The following is an 18,532-nucleotide window of genomic DNA, read 5'->3' as shown; positions in this document are numbered from 1 at the left end:
GTCAAGTTAACCGTAATTGCTAGAAGCCAACTACTTACTGAGAAAGCGCTGGCTATCAGGGTCTCAATATATATATATATATATTAGGGTGTGCCAAAATTCAATTTTCATGAAGAACCTTTTAAAATTAAAATTTTGAGTTCCGCTTTTGGCAGGAGAGGTGTTTGGGCATTTCCTAAGATATTTTGGGGTGAGACGATTTATTTGATTTTCACAGAATTTTTAATAGAAGCTTAGTTTGGGAATTTCCTCTGAAAATTCCAAATTTGGCCGGAAGTGCTCAATTAAATCTTCTGTTAAAAACTCTGTGAAAATCAAATAAATCCTCTCACCCCGAAATATTTCAGAAAATGCGTAAATACAGCTGCTGTTAACCGCGGAACTCAAAATTCCAATTTTAAAAGGTTCTTTACGGAAGTTATATTTTGGCACACCCTAATATATATTTAAAACAAAGCAAGCAAAAGATTTGAAACTAATTAATTAAGGATGTTGATTCATCAAGTAAATATTTTTTAGAATCATAATAGTATTCTTGATGTACTGTTTGTTTAATAACAATAGCGGTTTTTTCATGTCATTCTTATCTTTTATCTGAATTACCAGTCTACATTATTTTACTTACGACAATACTTTGTCATAAATGTATTATTTTTAAAACTCTTGAAATTTCGATTAAATATTATTTTAAGTATTCTGAACGAATTCGGTTTTTTCGTTACTATTCAAAGTATAATTAATCAATTTTTTTTTTTTTTTTTAATTTGTCTATTTGTTTACTAACAACAGAACAGCCTGATGGCCAATAAGAGAGTCTCAAAAGTTAATTATGTACACAGTTTACAACAATACTAAGTACACAACTTTATTCCACTAGCAGCCCCCACCCCGGCTTCGCACGGGTATTTAACAAAAATTTGAAAATATAATATAGCCTATGTTACCCGCGGATAGTGTAGCTTCTCTACAGTGAAAGAATTTTCCAAATCAGTACAGTATTTTCGGAGCCTATTCAATGCAAAAAAAAATAAATCTTTCCTCTTTATAATATTAGTATAAATTATTGTTCTACAGTGTAAATTGTATTGAATTTTTTAAGATATATTTAATGACTAAGTAAATTATTAATTAATTGAAATCACATACATATAATCTTAGAATTGGGTTCTGAGAATTGTTAATTATTGTCAAACATGATAAATGAAGATTCAAGATAGCTTTATTATAAATCGGATTTTAAAAGTTGGAATCGTTTTTTGACTGAAAATTTCGTCTGTTAGCTAATTAGTATCTTATAAATTCAAAGTTATGAGAGCCAAAATCACAAGAAATAGAATTTACAGGATTTATTGCCCTCTTCGTTAGAATATCCATCAAATAAAAAAGGAAAACAGTTGTTCTTTTGGTTCATATCTCTTATCGGCCCACAGAAAGAAAAAATTAATTTCAAAAAAATGAGCAATATTGTAATAATAAATTAATTTGTTAAAAATTTTGAATAATTTTATTTCTTAGTTGAAGAAATCAAAATTTTTTCACAGAAACTTTTTTATAGTAAAAAAGTTTTCTAGATTTGGAAAAGAACAATTTTGGATGAAACTTAGCAAGTTGTCTATCTAAAATTGTTTTTTTCAAATCAAAAAAACTTTTTTTCAACAAGAAATTTACTGTGAGAAAAATTTTTATTTTTTCAACTAAAAAAATAAAACTGTTAAAAATTATTAACAAATTAATTTCTTGCTAACAATGCCCAGTTTTTCTCTTAGTGATACTATCTATGGAGTCGGAGAAGCAACTTCCCTTTAAAGTAGGTCCAGTCGAATTTGAATTTAAAAATCTCCTTGTATTTTTCGGACTTCTCTGAAAAACTCTAAAAAAGACTTATCTCAAGTTCTAAAAGATTTCTAAAGACTTCTTCAGAGTTTTTGAGAGAAAAGTCCGAAAAATTTTCACTGGGGTCTTTTTATTTATCATTTGTTTTTACATGTGAGTTACAATTTTACTTCATCTGTTCCTGTTTGTTTAAACAATTTAATTTATGTTTCTTGGGATCTAATTTTTATCTTGATTTATTCAATTTTTCGACATAAATTTCTGGGCAAAAAATATAAAAAAACCCTTTAGATAATAGGTCCAGTCGAATCTAAGCTATTTGAAGTTATAGGAGTTTTGTTGCATGTGATGTTGAAAAATACAGTTAGTAGGGGCCAAAGCAAAATGATTTATCGGACACGGCCAAGGAACATCGTATTAAATTTTGGTAGGGAGACATTTCGTTTCCATTGACGTCATTATATCTTCGTCTAGTCAGTACTATACTAGTTATCTACTACTTAGTATACCTAGAATCAGCTTGGGATAACGTGATAAAAAAAATAATCTTTGTCTTTAACAAAAATATTTATAAAATAGAACAATGATAAAATAATGTCAACTAGGATAAGTGTAGGTATTTTTGCAGTTTTTTCGGTGAGTCTTACTTCAAAAGCTTTTTTATTAAATTTTTCAAAAATAACAATAATTTTTTTTTTAAACCAAAGTTTGACTCATTATTGACTCAAAAAAAAAATCAAGAGTGCGATAAACTAATATTTTCTTTAAATAATAAGCATTTAAAAAAAAAGTTCATATGCATGTATTACTGCGGGCACAAAAGGAGCTTGTCTCTATTACTGCGGATGAAAAAGCATGTTCATTTTTTTGGTACCAATGACTGCGTTCTTAAATAAATAATATTAATTGATCAAAATTCAATTTTTAATGAATAACTGATAATAAAGGAGGTTTATCTAATTTTTGTATGCAAAAAATTTTTAATTTGAACCATTTTATGTAAAGAAAAAGATCTTTTAGTACCACCTATTTTCATACAAAAACTCACAAAAAAGCTATGGTTTACTACCTGTATAGCCAGTTAATTTTAATTTATTAATAACAAATTGTATAATTGTTGTACGTGTAAAACTACTATGCAAATATTTTCTTGACGATTTCAATTACAAGGAACAATTATTTTAATTCAAAAAGCTCAAGTACGATTTATTTATAATTGAAATAAAAAAATCCGCAGTAATACCTACACTTACGCTAAATCTAAAGTTCTAAAATCAGTTGAAGAACCTCTGATAATAAATATAATAGTTTTAAAAAACTAAAAAACACGTTTTTTATAAAAAACCAAACTAAAAAATAGAAAATAAATTTAAATTAAGAATAGTGTTAAAAATTTCAATAAATATAAATTAAAAATAGTGTGAATAAAAAAAAATTATTTCATTTTAAAAAAAGCGTGGGGTGATTTTTAAGATATTATCAAAATAATAATCATTCTACTCATATCTGTCAATAAAATATTTAAAAAATTAAAATTAAAATTCTTGCCTTATCGACTATAGATAAAAATTATATAAATTAACAAAAATCTTATTTTGCAAATTGAAAAATTGAATAATTTTATCAAATTAGTGTATTGTCATTGGTCTTCGATAAATCTACAGAGTTTGAACAAAATCTGGCCGTTTAAAGTGGGTCAAAATCGCGCCCAAAGGAGTCGGTTACAAACATACGAACATACAAACATACTGTAGAGTTGTAAAATTAGACTGTAACTTATTTTTTTTTAGTTTTATGATCAGTATAGAGTTTTCACTTTTGTAACCAAGGGTTTAGGGTATCGTAAATTATAAGATTTAAGTAAGTACGTCGAACATGCTGTTTGCAGATGTTTTGACAGATAGGTAAGATTGTTGTAAGTAAAAGTGTGAGAGTGAATTTTAAAAGTATTTTGGAAATGCGTGGGAACTATAAGTTTAAGTTAGTTTGCGCATTGTAAAAGTATGACTGAGTGGGATGAGAGGCCCAAGTAGTAGGTAGAGTAATTAAGAAAAAAGACATGAGAAGACAGTCCTGAAGAACTATTCATTGTAGACAGACCTCTGTATTATTTCCTAATAAACACAACACTTAAATTATCTGACCTGTGATATCCTTTTTAGATATTAACAATATCAATATCCTATCCAGTATTTCTGATACTACAATACATACATACAAGTGAAGCCAATAAAAAGCGTGTAAAAATTAACTTTTTTATTTTTTTATCAGATTTTAAACCATACAGGAAACATCTGATTAGTAAACATCATGGAATTCAAATTTTCCATCTTTGAACTATCTGACAGAATTGAAAATTTCAAGTAAGTACATCAATAAATATTTGTATAAAAGCCAATTTCCATAATACTAATATATAATTTTTCCAGGAAGCAAAAAATTTATCGATGGAACTCAGCTGAATCATTGAATCCCTTTGAACGTTTTCTAGGACAATGTCTTGCTTTTGTTACATTTGCATTAATAGCAATTTTCATCATACTGTCAGAATTATTTTTACTGGGAATATTTGTATTGCTATGTCTGGCTGTAATTGCATTTGCTGTTTTTATAATTATTTCCATTGGAACAATCGCTACTATAATATTGGGAATAATTGTGAACATCATCATTGCTGCCAAAGCAACATTGTTAATAATGGCTTTAGAAATGAAATCAAATTACACGAAATTTGATGTAATTAAAAACTCTCAAGATGCGACAAAATGGGAAAGTATTACTGTCATTAAATCTGAAAAAGAAAGAATAATGTGGATTTGGTGTATTATTATCGCATATACAATACCGGAATTAATTAATTCAGTGTTATGTTTCAAAAAACGTCAAAATATGCCGACTGTTAATCAGTTGTTATTAGTAATGATTTCAGAAACTTTGTATGTAATCGGAGTAGCGTTAATAGTTTTTGCTATTTTGCCGCAATCCAATTTCCATTTTATTATGTTTTTTGTTTGGTGTATAATTGAATGCGGATTACACAATTTAATATCGACATTCTACGAAGTAGACAACAAGAAGCTCAGACATCTTCTTATAGTAATCAATATTATTTGTTTATCAATTTTCATAAATTATGCTGTAATCCATCCACTTGATGGAATCACAACGAACTTCAATAATATACTAGTTACTATGTTGGCACTTATTTTATTACATGGTGGATTTTGGCAAGATGTTTCAGGCTCAGTATTAACTTTAACTGGTATGTACAACTTTTATTTATTTTAGGTATAAGATAAAAGACCCAATTATTGACACTGGCCTAGTTGATTGACACTTGCAATTTTATTCTAATTAAAAAAATAAAATGTTCACAAAAAACCAACTGTCTTAAAATTTATAACTCCAAAATTATATTTATTAACCAGCTGTTACTCGCCCGCTTCGCTGATGGGCATTTTATAGAATTGTATTTTTAGATCTAAACTTGAAATTTAATTAGAGTATTGTTTTGACTTTCACAAATTCCAAATTTCATTGAATTAGCATATATACCTTTTATCCATGTAATTATTCCAGCTAATATTCATTGTAACTTTCAATGTGCAATAAGTATAATGTTTGCGTGGCTTTTTTTCAAAAATGAATAATAATTGACACGAAGAAAAAAATTTGAAATGAGAATTTGGAGTCTATAGGAGCTATAGCTTGGAAATTGAAAATTTTTAATGTTAACACCCACCTTTGCAAACCCCTGTGAGATGAGCTATCGTAAAATTTGCCCATAGACTTTTTCTACATCTCTTACAGAAGATTCCTATCAAATTTGGAGTCGATAGGAGCTATAGTTTAAAAACGGGAATTTTTCATTATTAACGCTCCGGCAATCCTTTTTGGGGTAGAATATCGTAAAATTCGTTCATAAATTATTTTTTCATCACTTACAGAAAATTCCTACAAAATTTGGAATCTGTAGGAGTTATAGCTTGAAAATTAAAAATTTTGATTGATAATACTCACCTCTGCAACCCTCTGTGAGGTGAGATATCGTAAAATTCGTTTATAGATTATTTCTACACCTCTTACAGAAGATTCCTACCAAATTTGGAGTCTATCGGAACTATAGTTTAAAAATGGGAATTTTTCATTGTTAATGCCCCCGCAACCCCCTTTGTGGGTGGAATTTTGTAAAATCCATTCTTAGCTGACCTCTACTCGGCGAAAGGAATATTTCTGCCAAATTTCAAGTCTCTAGGTCTTATAGTTCCAGAGGTATCGTGATAAGTGACTATATCTATAGAAAGTCTCCTATATAGATTTATTAGAATCGATTTGTTTTATTTAATAAAAATTAAATTGCAAGTATCAATAACTGAGTCTTTTACTTTAATTATCTTCTTAATATTTTTGATAATTTTCATACAAAATTTTTTCATTTTTTTTATACGTTTAGAAGTGGAATCAAAGCACATTTTGAGCACTAATTTTAAATGAGTGTGATAGTAGTTGAGTCAAACAATTTTTTTTTTATTTTTAAATAATGCGATTACGATAGAAGTAATAATAATACTGAATTTGGCGGTCAGCTGTCAATTTTAAAAATTTTTTTAACAAATTAATTACAATAAAAAAATACTTCTAAAAATTTTCACTTGTAATTTTTGATAATTTTCACATATAAAACTTTTTATAAATAAATTTTTTTTTTAATAATTTAAATGCTATAAAATTCCAAAAAAATTTTTAATATCTGTCAACTTCAGTGTTATAAATAATAACGTAAAAAAAGGGGAAGTGGTGATTAGTATCAAATATGCTATTTGCTATTTGCCATTTATATAGATTAGAATTAATTTTTTTATCCAGTTAGAGAACAGTATAAGTGACCACAAAGAATGAATTAAATTGAAAAGTATTAACTAATGAAAATATGTTTTAAGTAATTATAGATGATAAAAAATAATATCCTTATTAATAAATAACAATTTTATATTTTCAGGTGACATAGTAACCTTCAATAAAGCTCGCATGAAATTGAAGCCCGCAAAAAATTTTATTTTTGCATTGACATCAATTTGGAAAGTGATTGTTTTTTTTTGTAAGTTCCTTGTTAATACTCTCCTGTAATGGTGATAACATAGGACACATTTTAATGGAATTTGGATCTTCATTCAGTGAACACACAGTCTCTTTTATTGTAAATAAAATTGAAACTAATCAAGTGATTCAATGCATAACTTTCTCAATTTTGATTTTATCAATTCAAATAATTTTTTCTACTTATGCCACATTTAAAGGTAAGTTAGGCTCACGTTATCTAATTAATCAATAATAAAACATGGGAAAATTATTAATTCAAAACAATTTCTTTATTTTTAGGTCATGATGTAAAATTTTCACGATTTTTACAAGGATTTGACTTCAGATCTTTCTGGGGATTCAATATTCCAATTTTCTTTTTGTATTTTATGAAACTGATTTTGGAATTGATTTTACCTGACAAAAATTACTTGAATATTGATATAAGTGGTCAAATTATTCTCAATGATGATTTATTTGAGGCAATAAATCAAAAATCGTCAAGGAAAGTCGAGTCGGATTTACTTTATCCTTTTCGAAGCTGGAAATCGAATGCATTGATGATTCCGTGTGCCTGGATATTCATACACTTTGTTTTGAGGATATATTTTAGATTTAATAAAAAAATTAACAAAGATTTTGATGATGACGTAGAATTAGATACAAGACCTTTGGTAGATTAGAAAATATTTATAAACTAAAATAATCAATTAAAGTCTAGTTTGAAAATTTAACCAAATTTATGAATTATATTTTTTAATTTTCTAAAAAATTAAAAAAATGATTCAAACAAATAAATAGTTTTTATAGATTGAGTTGCATTATGATATCGCTTTATGAATTGTTATATGACTTATAAAATTTTTAATCATTAAAATTAAACAATCTTAAAAATTACCGTCATATTGCGGAGTTAACGATTTGGATAAATTTTATCAAATCATTATTTATTTTTTTAATTCTTCACAACTGTTTGTTATTATCAATAATCAAGAACGATTATTACTATTTATATCGAAATGTCTACCTCAATAAATAATTATTGTGTAATTTTATATTTTTCTAAAATTGAAAAATTTTTATATGTTAAATTATTTAAATAAAAAATAAATAAAAATAACTGTCAAGATTTTTATTCTTTATTATTTACAAGTACCTTTACAATTGCATTTGATCAATCCGTCTTATTACGCTGATTTCTAGTGAAAAAGTAATTTTTGTATTAAAATTATCGAAATATACATTATCGTAAGAAACATTTTTTTTTTATTAATCAATAAATAAATGATTTCATACGCCAGATAATGATATGGTTTGTAAATTATCAAAACATAAAACTATAAATTACGAATAGCGTGTTAGATTATTTTACCTTTGACTCTATTTTACTGTAATCTTTAAATCTGATGTCATAGTAAGTTTGTTTGATACACAATCATGATAGTGTGCGAATATTTTTATTTACTTTGTTGTCTGCAAAATGCATATAAAAATATGTTTCATTGTTCTTTTCGATTTTTTTCATTTATATTTTGCAACAATCAACATGAACGTTCAATGGAATGAATCATTGGGAGATTTTGTTCCTATTTTAAATCATTATGTCTATCAACTCAATAGTTCGTTTAGTAGAAAGATTCAACAATTAGAGGATCACAAATTTCAGGGTGAACTAATAAAACTGGCTTATTATGAGGTAAGAATGGCGCCGTAACAAAAAAATCTTAGACAAAATAACCGAACGACAAAATAATCATGGACAAAATATCCAGAACATAAGATTTTATAATTAATCTCTGAAAATAATTTTTAAATTTATAAGTATACAAAAATAATATAAAATGATAATACAATTTCAGATTTCATAATAACTGTTGGGCCCTTTTAACATGGTTTTTGTGTGTGTTTATTCGATATTAGACCTACATAAAGGTGGGTAATTGTGTTGCGCCTTAATATCATTGATTTGAGTAGAAAAATTCTTAATTTATAGAAATTTTTCTTGATTTAGGGAAATTTTACTTGATTCAAGAATTTTTCGTCTCGATTCAAGACAATTACCCTCTTCAAAATTATATTCTTGATTCAAAATTTTTTCTTTTGAATCAAGTTAATTTTTTTTTATGTGTGTGTATTTATTCGAAAATAGGCCATTAAACGAAGCTTGTTATTTAGCCTCTTTTCATGTTTTTTGTGTGTACTTATAATACAAACGCGGATAATCGTGTTGCGCCCTTTTAACATGGTTTTTGCGTGTGTTTATTCGATATTAGACTACACAAAGGTGGGTAATTGTGTTACGCCCTTTTAACATGGTTTTTGTGTGTGTTTATTCGAAAATAGGTCATTAAACAAAGCTTGTTATTAAGATGTGCCCTTTTTTCATGGATTGTGTGTGTTTTGATGCGAAAATATTTTGATTATAATATTTTGTCGTTCGGTTATTTTGTCCGCGGTTATCTAGCCACGGCACCGTTAAGAATAGATATGAAAATGTTTCTTAGCACAAGTAGACTTTTTTTTCTTTTCAATTTATTTAGGAAAAAAATCTGATCAACTTTTACGATAAAGATACAAAAGTTACTGGAATTTGTGGAGAGGTGTGGAATGCATTATCAGAATACTTAAACTTCACGTAAGTTTGACATTAAATGTTTGATTTTTAGTGTAATTGCTCTTATTCTAATTTTAATTAGTAGGAACTGTATATATATTTTTTATATTTAAATTAAATTTATTAATTGTTTTAAAGACTTTTTCCAATTAAAATTCACGATACTACATTTGGAGGGAGACTGCCTAATGGAACTTACACCGGTTTATTAGGAATATTGCAACGAAGAGAAATTCATGTTTTACCACGAGTTAATTATTATCTAGCCCACTGGAATATGATGGATTATACTATGCCAGTGTGGAAAAATAGGTAAGTTTTAATTTAAATAAAAAATATTTATTAACTTGAAACAAATGAGCTTTACTTAATTTCGGTAAGTAAGCATTTAATTTTCTACACATCTTCTAATTTAAATTAAATTGAAATAATTAATGCGACTAGTCTCGAAGCACTATAAAAATAAATTGTTTGACTACTTATTTAAATTATTATACGCTAATTTTAAGTAAGAGTCACTATAAAATATAATGATAGTTCTCGTGTAAAAAAAAATTGTCTCAAAATTGTCGTTTGTTTAAGATATTAAACGTGACACGAACTAAGACTATTTTAAGACTTTTTTAAGACGACAAAAAAAATTCTGAGAACAGATTTTTGAAATTTGGTTCTCGAATTTATTATGAAAATTAATTTTTAAACGATTTTAAGACTTTCCCTGGTGGAAATACATTTCTGATAGAAGTCTATTTAATTCCTGAAGTGTTCAAAAAAATAATTGTCCAAGAATTAATAAGTCTGAAAAATTCGGAAACGCTCTGAAAAAGTATGAAAAAATCTATTTCAGTCGTATTAAGCAATTTTAAGATTATATTTTTAATAGTTTTTAGACTCTTGCGGAAGACTTTATCAGAACTTTTCAGAAATTTGGTATATATGAAGCGCAAGTCTAAATTATAATTTTTCAGAGTAAATCAGTAATTTTTAAAACATGTCAAATTCTACAAAAATGAGTTACCGTCCGTTTTCTTACATCTAATCATTTACATAGGGAATATAAAAATTAGAATGGAGAAATATTATTTGAAAAAAAAATATTACTATCCTACTTCTATAAATTTTTAAATTTTATTTCCAGATTTTTTGCTTATTAATAACTTAATACTGTTGAAATATACTAATAGAAAAACTCTGAGCAAGTCTTCATCAGAAATGAGACGCTGCAGAAAAAGAATTTCCGATAAATTTTTAATAAATATGTTAGAATTCTAACCGCTACATTTTTAAGTACGCTCTTTTTAAATTGAATTTGAAATTTTTGAAAACTTATTATCGGACAATTTTAAGACGCTCCATTTTAATATTCCGGGGCTCTGTTGCTGTTAGCTCATCTTAAAATAGTATTGAAAAATTTTTTTAAAACTTTTTTAAGACTATTTTAAGATTTTTTTAAGACGATTTTTAGATTATTTTAAGACTCGATAATAATTTTCCGTAGCTGTCGCTGTGATACCGTCTTATTTTCATTATAAATTCGACAACCAAATTTCAAAAATCTGCTCTCAGAATTTTTTTTTGGCGTCTTAAAAAAGTCTTAAAATAGTTTTGGTTTGTTTCTCACGTTTAAAATCTTAAACAAATGTCAATTTTAAGACGATTTTTTTATACACGGGTTGTTCTTTATTTGAATTTATTAAAAAATTGTATGAAGTTACCAAAAAACATTTACTGTTAACTACAAAGTAGAGTATTGTTATTCAAAATTTTGTAAATAAGCTAAGACGTTATTTCAAGTTATTTTCTCAGTTAAATCAAAACCTAAATTAAAAATAATGAATTGAAACTGAATCAATTAATATTAAAATAAATAGTTTAAATTAATAATGTATATCATTATTTTGTACTGTATATATTATTAAATATGTATTTGCTATCTGGCTATTAACGCCTTGGTATAAATAATAAGGTACTCTAAAAAAATTACGGAGTCAGAAAATTAAAAAAATTTTTTAAAGAGCTTTATTTAGTGAAAAATTGCCTTGTAGAAGAAAAATTATTTCGAAGTGACAAGTTTCAAATTTAAAGATCTTTTAGTAACTAATTATAGTTGTTATATCTAACAAAAAAAGATTCTTTGCTTTTAAGGGGTCATCCTGTTTCTGGCGCTCGAAAAATATTCATGATTTTTTTATACAAAAACTATTATAGATATTAATATAAAATTTGTTCAGCTCAACAAAATTTGCATTTAATACGCTCTTGAATAACACAAAAAATATTAAGATTTTTTTATTTTTTATATTAATAAATATTTCTTGTATGAAGAAATTTAAACACAATACTTGTAAATGAAAGTCCTTTAAAAAAATGTAAAAATTTTTTTTTAAGTAACAAACCTAAATGACTTCTTGATAGGATTGGCTTTAGAAATTTTAAATAAAAAAATTAAAAACTGAAAATTTTAAATCTTAAAAATTTGTAAAGCTCTGTAACTAATTAGTTATTTGAGTAAAATTTTATTTAAATAGATAACTGAGAAAAAATATTATTTCAAGCGCTCATATATATAATCGTCCAGAATATAAAAGCAATGGCTCATGGATCTTCCATTTGTTTACTTGGCGAGTACGACTGGTATTAGCGTCGGTACTAATTCTCTTCAGTGCGCTAGGAGTATTGTCTGAGAAAACATCATCTTCACAATCTCGAACCCGTCCTTTAAGTCTACAAGATTATATGTTTTATACATTTGCGACATTTTGCTATCAAGGTATGAGATATTTTATCATTATTAGGGCTGCACAATTTTGCCGGTTAAGCCGGCTAAAAAAGTTAGCCAAGATAATTAGCTAGCTGGCTGTTCGGCTTAGCTGGTTAACTTAAATTAGCTGAGCTAATTAACTAAAGGCTAAGCCAGCTAAACGACTAATTGAATATTTTATCAAATATCTATAATATAGTATAGATTCTATATATTATCTACATTTAAATATTGTAATGATAAAATTTGATTGGAAATTGGTTTATCATTCACTTCTTACAAAAATTAAGGGAGCAAGATAAAAATCCAAATTTTTGGGGGACTTTCAACAGGCTGTAACTAGTAGAAAAATCGTCGTACAGCAAACGAAAAAAAAGCAAATTGTAGCTCTCAATATCTAGTTTTTGGATCTGAGTTTCAAAAATTAGAGAAAAAATTTTTTTTCGAGTAATCTTAAAAAAACCACAGAGAAACTAATTTTCGAAATTTTTTTGATTTTTTTTTTTTTTTTTAGCCAACGGACTTGAAAAATTTTTTTTTGACTTAACATCTATGTGGACCAGATAACTTGTTTATTAAGCTTTAATTTATTGTTTTAAAAACCTTGATACAAGCATTTCTCGGTGAGATATCGGTGTTTGAATGGAAAGAGATCATTTTGTCTTTGATTATTAATACCTCAGCAACCAATGATTGTACGGAAAATTCAATCAAGGTGGAGCAAGATTTTTGATTTCACTTTAATTTTCCGAATCTGCTTATAATAAGTTAGCCAGCTAGCTAATTAGCTTGGCTAACTTTTTCAGCCGGCTTAACCGGCTAAATTGTACAGCCCTAATCATTATCTATTCATTGTTACTATTAATTGTTTAATTATTGTTATTATTTATTATTTATTTATACTTACAGGATGGCTACCCCAAGCTTTAGAAGAAAAAAGTAAAATACTTGAACTGACGAAAAGAATTTTTTCTTGGTTTCTCGTAATTAATCTTAGCACTCATTTGGTATCTCACATGACACACACTAACATAGAATCATCCTTCAATGATTTAAACTCACTTATCAATAATACTAAGTATCAGATTTTGGTTACAAATGGATCGTTATCTTTTGAAAGAATAAAAGTAAGTAATTAACTAAAATGTTTTACATATTTTTTTCCACATTCTTTATTTTATTAATATTTCATAATCAAATGAGCATTATGAGTTTTGCACTTTTGGATTTTCCAAACTTTCTTTTAACTTCAGTTGGAAGCTGCCCGTCATTTAGGAGATTACTCTTCACGTTTCCAATTCATACCATCTAAAGATAGAATGACGGCAAAAGCTTGCTGGAGTAAGAAAAAATATGCAATAATCGAAGCTGACGACAGACAGCAAGCTTCAGGTATGAAAAGCTGTCTTTTGGTTAAAACTGGCTCGCCGATTTTTTCTACTTGGACTACCAACGGAATTGTCAAAGGATTCAAGTATAAACGTTCATTTGACATAGGGTATTTTATTTATTCAAATTACTATTTCATTAGATGATTTTAATTAACTGTATGATTAAAATTAACTTAAATTTTCTAGAATTATTAAATTACATGAAAGTGGGATTATTGATATTCTAAAGGATCGTTGGACTCCGTATAAGTTTGCTTATTCGAATGATCGCAATACTAGAGCTATTGAGTTTTATCACGTTCAAGTGCTCTTTATCTTTATTTTTCTAGCTGCAATAGCTTCTATTTTGATTTGTATATTTGAGAATATTATTTTTTCATTTCATCGTCGTTGCAAGAACAAAAAACAAATAATTTGCCAACAACGACGTCAGAAGAGGCTCCATGCCAAACGATTTTTGTTTATAACTCAAACGCAATTGAGAACTTTGAAAACATCTGTAAAAGTTGGGAAGTTTTTTAGATAGTTACAATGTACTTATTGTACGTAACAATTATTGTGTTTTTTTTTACATCAAAAAATCTGTTAAAGCTTGAATGTATAAAATTATTTTTCAATCATAACTCGAAATATTAAAACTTTAAAAATAATATAAATAATTTTCTCACTATTAGTTGGCTTGATAAAAATTTTATTGGGCTATTAAGTGCTTACGAATTCTACCAAGTGTCTTTCAAGACATAAGTAATATTAGCAATAATTCGTTGATAAAGAACGCAAAAGCACCTGAATCAAAATTTTAAGTCTCTTTACAAATTTTTAAGCCTTGATTCTAAGATTTTTTGTGTGATATTTAAGGGGCACATCTAGTGTGACGGCCTAAAAAAAGGAGATTTTTGGGAATTAAAAAAAAAAAAAACTATTGTATCAATTGTTTAAAAATTTTAAGGGTATATTTATACATATTTTAAGAATACGCGGTAAAATTTTTGAAGAAAAAAATTAAATGTTTAAAATGACGGTGTTTTTAAAAAAAAGTTGAATTTTATCCAAAATTTTGATCGTTTTTGGCCTGCCAAAATTCGACTTTTGATCAGATCAAAAAACTGGTTGGTCATTTTATAGAGAACTACACTACTGGAAAAAATTAAGGGATCAAAAAAAAATTCCAAATTTTTCGGTAGTTTTCAACAGGCCGTAACTTTGAAAGAAATGGTCGTACAGGAAATAAAAAAAAAGGAAATTGTAGCTCCAAGTGTCTAGTTTTTGGATTAGAACTTCAAAATTTTGTAGCCTCCGCGGTTTCTGAGTAATCGTAGAAAAACCAGCAACAAAAAAATTCTCAAAATTTTTTTTTTTTTTTTTTTGGTCTACGGGCGTGGAAAACATTTTTTTAGCTTAACCACCATAAGGATCGGATACTTTGTTCATTTAGCTTTAATTTCTTTTTTAAACACCCTGATACGTCCACTCCTCGCTGAGATATCGGTCTTCAAATGGAAAAGGATCTTTTTGTCTTTGATTATCGATATCTCAGCAACCAATGATCGCACAGAAAGTTAAAGGTGGGTTTCAAGAACTTGAATGAATTCCCCTTAACGACTGTCCATTGTTTTTCGAAAAAAATTTTTCTTTCCGTCACATGAATTTGAAAATGCAACAAAAAAGGGCTTTTAGTGGTTTTTGGAAAATCAAGCGCTGGATCGAAAATATTGAGGAAACCACTAATGTTGAGTGTGTGTTTTACAGTTCAATATGTCCCCAAAAACCCTACAAAGAATCAAATTAATCCAGCCAGCCGTTTTTTTGTTTCACTTGATCGAATTTTTGAAAAAATTAAAGGATCACGTTTTTGCTCTGAAAAGCTCATAATTTTTAAAAATGAGAAAAAAAATGGTTTTTTCGAGCTTTTTCCACATTTTTGTTCCAGAAAGTGCTTAAATTGAAAAAAAAAAAAATTAAAAAAAAAAATTTTTTTAATTTTTTCTCTTGAAAAGTTTAAGAAAACAATTACCGCCGGCATTAGCGTTATCCAAAGCGTACCACGTGGAGGTCGCGCGGTCGGATTTACGCTTCTGTGTGTGTGTGTGTGTGTGTGTGTGTGTGTGTGTGTGTGTGTGTGTGTGTGTGTGTGTGTGTGTGTGTGTGTGTGTGTGTAAGGTATTTCAGGAGAATTGAGACCCGGTGGCTCGTCAGTTCCACCGTATTTAATGACTCCAAACTCATTCTCTGAAGGTTTTTGTTGGTTCAATACCGGGTATTACCACCCCTGTTTTCAATAACGGCTCTCAAACGTTCAGCCATGTTTATGCAGACGGTAATTTGAGGCTGCGGAATGGTATTCCAAATGTGCTGAAGCGCGCGCTCCAAAGCAGCTAAGTTCTGCAAATTTGGATACTCTCTGCGCAACCGACGGCCCATTATGTCCCAAACGTGCTCTATGGGGTTGAGATCTGGACTCATTGCTGGGTGTCGCAACAATGTGATGTCATGCCGCTCAAAGAAGCGCCGGGTAATGTTGGCTGTGTGTGGACGTGCATTATCTTGCATCAATATGAACGACCTCAGATGTTGTCGTCTGCGCAGAACAATGGGCCTTAAAATTTGGTCGATGTAACGTCTAGCTGTCAAATTTTCGCGTACAATTACCAAAGGTGTTCTCCAATTTCGTGAAACGCCGCCCCACACCATAACTGATCCACCGCCGTAGGCAACGACTGGACGGACAAAGTTCTGGCGAAAACGTTCTCCACGACGGCGCCAAACGAGAGGATGTCGATCGTTGCCATACAGATTAAAACGAGACTCATAGCGCAGAGGGATTAGTTTTGAAAAAAACTGTTGAATGAAGCGATTTGCTAAGGATTCACAAAAAGAAAAGAAAAAAAAAACTCCGAAAAGCATATGAAAAAAATCGAAATTCGATTGGGGGTATTAACTTTTTTTATTAATTTAATTAAAAGGAGATCAGTAGAATCAAGGAATGCAGCGGTGGAAAGGTGATAAAAATCATTGGGCGATGGTTTTTGAGTTTCCTTAACTTGTTAAAAAAATTTTTCCAAAAAAATTTTTTTTTAATTTTTTTCGAAAAAATTTTTTTTTTTGAAAATTTTTTTTTTTGGATTTTTTTTTTTTTGAAAATTTAAGCACTTTTGGAACGAAAATGTGGAAAAAGCTCGAAAAAACCATTTTTTTCTCATTTTTAAAAATTATGAGCTTTTCAGAGCAAAAACGTGATCCTTTAATTTTTTCAAAAATTCGATCAAGTGAAACAAAAAAACGGCTGGCTGGATTAATTTGATTCTTTGTAGGGTTTTTGGGGACATATTGAACTGTAAAAGGCACACTTAACATTAGTGGTTTCCTCAATATTTTCGATCCAGCGCTTGATTTTCCAAAAACCACTAAAAGCCCTTTTTTGTTGCATTTTCAAATTCATGTGACGGAAAGAAAAAATTTTTTTCGAAAAAACAATGGACAGTCGTTAAGGGGAATTCATTCAAGTTCTTGAAACCCACCTTTAACTTTCTGTGCGATCATTGGTTGCTGAGATATCGATAATCAAAGACAAAAAGATCCTTTTCCATTTGAAGACCGATATCTCAGCGAGGAGTGGACGTATCAGGGTGTTTAAAAAAGAAATTAAAGCTAAATGAACAAAGTATCCGATCCTTATGGTGGTTAAGCTAAAAAAATGTTTTCCACGCCCGTAGACCAAAAAAAAACTAAAAAAATTTTGAGAATTTTTTTGTTGCTGGTTTTTCTACGATTACTCAGAAACCGCGGAGGCTACAAAATTTTGAAGTTTTAATCCAAAAACTAGACACTTGGAGCTACAATTTCCTTTTTTTTTATTTCCTGTACGACCATTTCTCTCAAAGTTACGGCCTGTTGAAAACTACCGAAAAATTTGGAATTTTTTTTTGATCCCTTAATTTTTTCCAGTAGTGTATTATATACAGAACATGCAAAAAAATTTGATAGTGATTGGATCATTTGTCTCCAAGTAATCACTGCAGCAAATTTGAAAAATGCTGTTTCGAGAAAAAATAAAATGATCCTATTCTAACTGCCGAGCGGCTACTCTTGAAATGGCTGTAACTCAAAATCTATAAGAGATATCGATTTAAAATTTCAGTATGTTATTTTTAAAGGTATAAATTATTGAACTGTGAAAAAAAATCTATTTTTTTTTTAATTTCACACTAGGTGTGCCCCTTAAATTATAGGGACTATGATAACCATTTAAATAGAATGATAGTCACTTAATATAAATTTATACATAAAAAACTACGTAATAAAAGTATTGATTGTATTTTATAATGTTAAGGTTGCGTGTATAAGTAAATATTATACTTTATTTGCCTTTTTACACACGACGAAAAAAACATAGAGATTTTTACGATTTTTGCATAGGGAAAATTCCTATGTTGACTTAGAAATTTTTCCAATGTTAACATGGGAATTTTTTCCTTATTAACATGGTAGAAATATCCATGTAACATAGGAAAAATTCATTTATCACTAAAATTTGTGTAACTTAATTTAATAATTACAAATTTACATAACAATTTTTTCATTCGAGCAATTTCAGATAATTTGAAAGTAAAACAGTGATATACAGTCGGTTTGTAATAAAAAAATTCGAGGAAATTTTTTTCAAATTTTGCTTTACATTTCAAAAAAATTAAAAATTCAGCAGATTATTATGGACGGTGTGGCTTAAATTGCCATAACTTTTTTAAAAATTGACTTATCGGGACGTTTTTTTTTTTTTTCAAAATTTTTTTTATTAAATGTTTTTTTTTGGGAAAAAATAGAAAAAAATTATTCAAACCTATCTTCATCGTTATT

General features: G+C 28.2%; 2 protein-coding genes across 3 annotated transcripts; both read left to right on the top strand.

Moving 5' to 3' along the window:
- Window positions 1-2,337: 2,337 nt before the first annotated feature.
- Window positions 2,338-7,946, top strand: LOC141525116 (uncharacterized). Of its 2 annotated transcripts, none has more exons than XM_074239463.1 (5): window positions 2,338-2,469; window positions 4,105-4,196; window positions 4,263-5,095; window positions 6,833-7,130; window positions 7,213-7,946. In XM_074239463.1, the coding sequence occupies exons 2-4, from the start codon at window positions 4,144-4,146 to the stop codon at window positions 6,958-6,960; spliced, it is 1,014 nt and encodes a 337-aa protein (XP_074095564.1). In that variant the 5' UTR covers window positions 2,338-2,469; window positions 4,105-4,143; the 3' UTR covers window positions 6,961-7,130; window positions 7,213-7,946. The 2 variants fall into 2 exon arrangements, with proteins under 2 accessions (XP_074095564.1, XP_074095565.1); XM_074239464.1 differs by having other exon boundaries at window positions 2,350-2,445.
- A 512-nt stretch (window positions 7,947-8,458) lies between these two features.
- Window positions 8,459-14,204, top strand: LOC141525119 (glutamate receptor ionotropic, kainate 4-like). The gene is made up of 7 exons (XM_074239468.1): window positions 8,459-8,608; window positions 9,453-9,547; window positions 9,665-9,838; window positions 12,082-12,296; window positions 13,197-13,414; window positions 13,541-13,785; window positions 13,865-14,204. The coding sequence occupies exons 1-7, from the start codon at window positions 8,459-8,461 to the stop codon at window positions 14,202-14,204; spliced, it is 1,437 nt and encodes a 478-aa protein (XP_074095569.1).
- The last annotated feature ends 4,328 nt before the right edge of the window (window positions 14,205-18,532 follow it).

This window comes from Cotesia typhae, unplaced genomic scaffold (genome assembly GCF_013202065.1).
Source record: "Cotesia typhae breed Kobodo isofemale line unplaced genomic scaffold, CoteBio_Ctyphae contig_25, whole genome shotgun sequence".
NCBI lineage: Eukaryota > Metazoa > Arthropoda > Insecta > Hymenoptera > Braconidae > Cotesia > Cotesia typhae.
This window is presented reverse-complemented; position numbering and strand designations above follow the sequence as displayed.

Bases quoted from the DNA above. Each gene is read 5' to 3' on its own strand.
- LOC141525116 (XM_074239463.1), top strand. From the start codon at position 4,144: ATGGAATTCAAATTTTCCATCTTTGAACTATCTGACAGAATTGAAAAT. The intron at 4,197-4,262 runs GTAAGTACATCA...TAATTTTTCCAG, and splicing joins GACAGAATTGAAAATTTCAA to GAAGCAAAAAATTTATCGAT. The intron at 5,096-6,832 runs GTATGTACAACT...TTATATTTTCAG, and splicing joins CTCAGTATTAACTTTAACTG to GTGACATAGTAACCTTCAAT.
- LOC141525119 (XM_074239468.1), top strand. From the start codon at position 8,459: ATGAACGTTCAATGGAATGAATCATTGGGAGATTTTGTTCCTATTTTA. The intron at 8,609-9,452 runs GTAAGAATGGCG...CAATTTATTTAG, and splicing joins TAAAACTGGCTTATTATGAG to GAAAAAAATCTGATCAACTT. The intron at 13,786-13,864 runs GTATTTTATTTA...TAAATTTTCTAG, and splicing joins AAACGTTCATTTGACATAGG to AATTATTAAATTACATGAAA.